Source organism: Sesamum indicum, linkage group LG6 (assembly GCF_026168435.1).
Source record: "Sesamum indicum cultivar Baizhima isolate 11 linkage group LG6, ASM2616843v1, whole genome shotgun sequence".
Classification (NCBI taxonomy): Eukaryota; Viridiplantae; Streptophyta; class Magnoliopsida; order Lamiales; family Pedaliaceae; genus Sesamum; species Sesamum indicum.
Genome location: NC_142662.1, coordinates 16041304 through 16044787, shown reverse-complemented (window position 1 = coordinate 16044787; position 3484 = coordinate 16041304). Strand labels below are relative to the sequence as shown.

At 43.2% G+C, this 3484-nt stretch overlaps 1 protein-coding gene across 2 annotated transcripts; it reads left to right on the top strand.

Moving 5' to 3' along the window:
• Nucleotides 1-915: 915 nt before the first annotated feature.
• On the top strand, nt 916-3245 carry LOC105164390 (B3 domain-containing protein Os03g0120900). 2 transcript variants are annotated; one of them, XM_020695074.2, is made up of 2 exons: nt 925-1222; nt 1673-3245. In XM_020695074.2, the coding sequence occupies exon 2, from the start codon at nt 1869-1871 to the stop codon at nt 2937-2939; it is 1071 nt and encodes a 356-aa protein (XP_020550733.1). In that variant the 5' UTR covers nt 925-1222; nt 1673-1868; the 3' UTR covers nt 2940-3245. The 2 variants fall into 2 exon arrangements, with proteins under 2 accessions (XP_011081336.1, XP_020550733.1); XM_011083034.3 differs by having other exon boundaries at nt 916-3245.
• Nucleotides 3246-3484: the final 239 nt, after the last annotated feature.

Sequence of the window (3484 nt, the reverse complement as noted above, 5' to 3'; positions counted from 1 at the left end):
ATACACCCACCAAAATATCATTATCACTTATACAAATCGTCCCTTACTTTTTTGAACAATTGCACACACCCTATAAAAATGTTAGCATCGTTACACAAACTATCCCTATTCTTAAAACTGTTAGAGGTAGTTTATGTAATTATGTAAAAGATAAGAGTATTTATATAAATACACCATAGATTAGTAGTGTAAATATAATTATTTCTTAAAAAAAGTTAATAATGTAAAGGATTAATAATTATTAATGGCCCGAATGAAAATAATTGACGTAGAGATATCATGACCCTGAGCTCTACCAAATTAATAGGAGTTATGTGTACGGACAAGGTAATATTAGGACAGAAGAGATGAATAATAATTAAATGTAATGAAGCAATTAGTACTGAAGGTCGACGACTGCTTCTCACACTAAATTATTGTAGCTACATTAATTATATTATATTATAATAAATAGAAAAGGTAAGTGAAGTGTATATATGTACGTAGTGAGTGAAGTAGGTAGCTAGATGAAATAATCATCGTACGTACACAATAAATTAACAATACGTATATGTAATAATAATAGGGCAGCTCACATCCCTAAGCTACATAATTACAGGTGCAATTAGAAGCTCGTGGTATACGAAACAGCTGGCACAAATCCTACTCCTGCATACAGCATACATACTCAATATGGTACGTACGTAGTATTATACGTACATATGTGTGTATTAGTATGTATGTATATATAGGATACACGTTGGTCGACCCAGGTAGATGACAAGGACGGGCTCACATGAAGCCACCCAACCAGATAATTGATGGGCCCCCACTCACCCCTCTCCCTACGTATAAACTCTCTCTCGCTCTCTCTCACTCTCTGTCCGAAAGTGAAGAGAGAGAAGTGAGAAGAAGAATTGGTAGAATAAATTCAAGGAAAATGGCCTAACTTGAGAAGCTTCCCTGCTGGAGCCACCCCACTAAGAAAACAACCTGCGTAATATATACATACAATACATACGCATATAGAGATATATATATGCCACATATAAACTCCTTTCTCTCTCTCTTCTCTCTCTGTTTCTTTCTCTCTCTACTCACAATGGTCAACAAGTAGTAGAAGAAAACCCGTATAAAAAGTTGCAATCTTGGTGGGATAATTTTGTGGGTAGTGAGGGTGGGGGTGTATTCGCTAATTTGTCAAATTCTTGTAAAGCACCGACCCTTAATTCATATTTTGTAGGTATGGAATTCTTTTCTTTCCCTTTCTAAATTTTTGCTCTCATATAGAGATGGGCTATAGAGATAAGAAGAAAAAGATATATCCTGTTAACCCTAGCTACCTAGCTCTCACATTTATTCACACTCACCACAAATACTTCAATTTTCCATATGCCAACACTGCTTTTTTGCTTCTTCTTCTTCTTATGGTAGTGACAGTACAAATCAAGAATTGAAGAAGAGCAAAAGTAGCAGCGGAGATATATGTTATACATATTTGTAGCTGTTCTTGTATATATTTCATTGGTTGTTGTTCTTGTTGTTGGTGGTGCTGGGTTGTTAATTCTTCAATCTTCACTTTCATACCTCTCTCTGTCTGTCTTTCTTTCTTTCTCTCTCTCTCTCTCCTGATTAGATCTGTCTCAGTTTCAGTTGATTTGACAAGTTTAATCATGAATTTCATGTCGGGTAGGCCAGGGTTTTATGAAGACATTTCTGGGACTAGAGGTACTTCATCCTCTTCCTCATCATCTTCTTCCTCTTCTTTTCAACACAAGGGTCTTCCCCTTTACGCCCACCAACGTCACCAAGAAGCCTACGGCCAACCGCCGGAATCATCCCCCACCAACAATGGCAGCGCCGGGGACGAGGAGTCCGATTTCGATCACATGCTTGTCCGAAGAGGTGCAGAGGGCATGAGCAGCACCGGTGCGGCTGCTGTGGTGATCGAGAGGGAGCACATGTTCGATAAAGTGGTGACGCCGAGCGATGTGGGCAAGCTGAATCGGTTGGTCATACCCAAACAGCACGCCGAGAAATACTTCCCGTTGGACTCGTCGACCAACGAGAAGGGACTCTTGTTGAATTTCGAGGACAGGAATGGGAAGCCGTGGCGATTCAGGTACTCTTACTGGAACAGCAGCCAGAGCTATGTGATGACTAAGGGTTGGAGCAGATTTGTGAAGGAGAAGAAGCTGGACGCCGGGGATATTGTGTCCTTCCAGCGGGGAGTGGGTGAGTCGGGGAAGGATCGGCTTTTCATCGACTGGAGGCGCCGCCCAGATGCGCCGGAGCTCCCGCCTCCTATACCCACCTTGTCAATCCCGCACCAATTCTCTTTTCACAGGTCTATTCACCCCTGGAATCCCCTCTATTTGCAGCCACCGTCCAGGGACTATTCACACTTGCTCCAGCCCAGCACCATTTCAACTACACATCAATATCAATCACATCACTATCATCAGCATCATCTTCCCACCGGCTATGCAGCCCCTTACGCCTATAACAACAGCGTCGTCAATGGAAACCCTTGCCCGCCCGGCTCAATTATGTACCTAAGATCGGGCCCAGGCGGAGGGGGAAGCGGAGGTGGAGCAGGCGTTTTGGGTCCGCAAGAGTTGGGACTAGTGCACGCGCAAAGAGGGAGTGGGGTTGGGGTTGAACAAATGGTATTCGAGTCGGTGCCGGTGGTCCAAGGCAAGGCTGCAGCAAAGCGACTGAGGCTGTTCGGCGTGACCATGGATTGTCCCATTTCTGAGTCAGATGAATGTGATATACTGTCCTCTACCACCCTACCCCATTCCACCACAATGCCAGACCAGCAACAGTTGCCCCCTTTCGATTCTTCTTCTTCTTCCTCAATTCCTTATCTCCAGTTAAGGCCTTACAATCACAGCGACGACGACGACGACAACGACAAAGGCAAGGGCGCTGCAATGTCTTTAGACTTGGACATCTGAATTCCCGGAAATAATTTCAGGAACGCGTTGGGAAGGAGTCATTAGTACATCAAATGAGGCGAGCCCGCCCACCCTGCAACGCTTGATCGATCGATTCCCGAACTGGCCGTATAATTCCCGGTGGTGGTGTTTCATGAGTTTTGAGTACGCTGTGTATAATCAATGACAGAATACTAGATAGATAGATGATAGATACATTTTGTAGATCCTTGACGCCCGTTATTTTATGCTTTTTCCATATGTAGGGCCTGGATCCTCGACATGTATCCATGCCATAGTTAAACAATATTGCCCAAGATTCTTACATATTCAGCTACTTATTCATATTCCTTTAATTCATATATATATACTTCTGCCACTCTCCATTTCCTCTTCCATAACAATCTTCGCAGCTGACAATTGTTTCATAGTTGCGCAGAATGTGTGGCAAATTGGGTGTGAAGACAGGATTGAGAATCATCTTTTTGACACTTTTGTTTTTATTACCTTTGGTAGGTTGTTGTTCCTGCTGCGGCTGCTTCGATGGACACGCCCACCGGTACAGC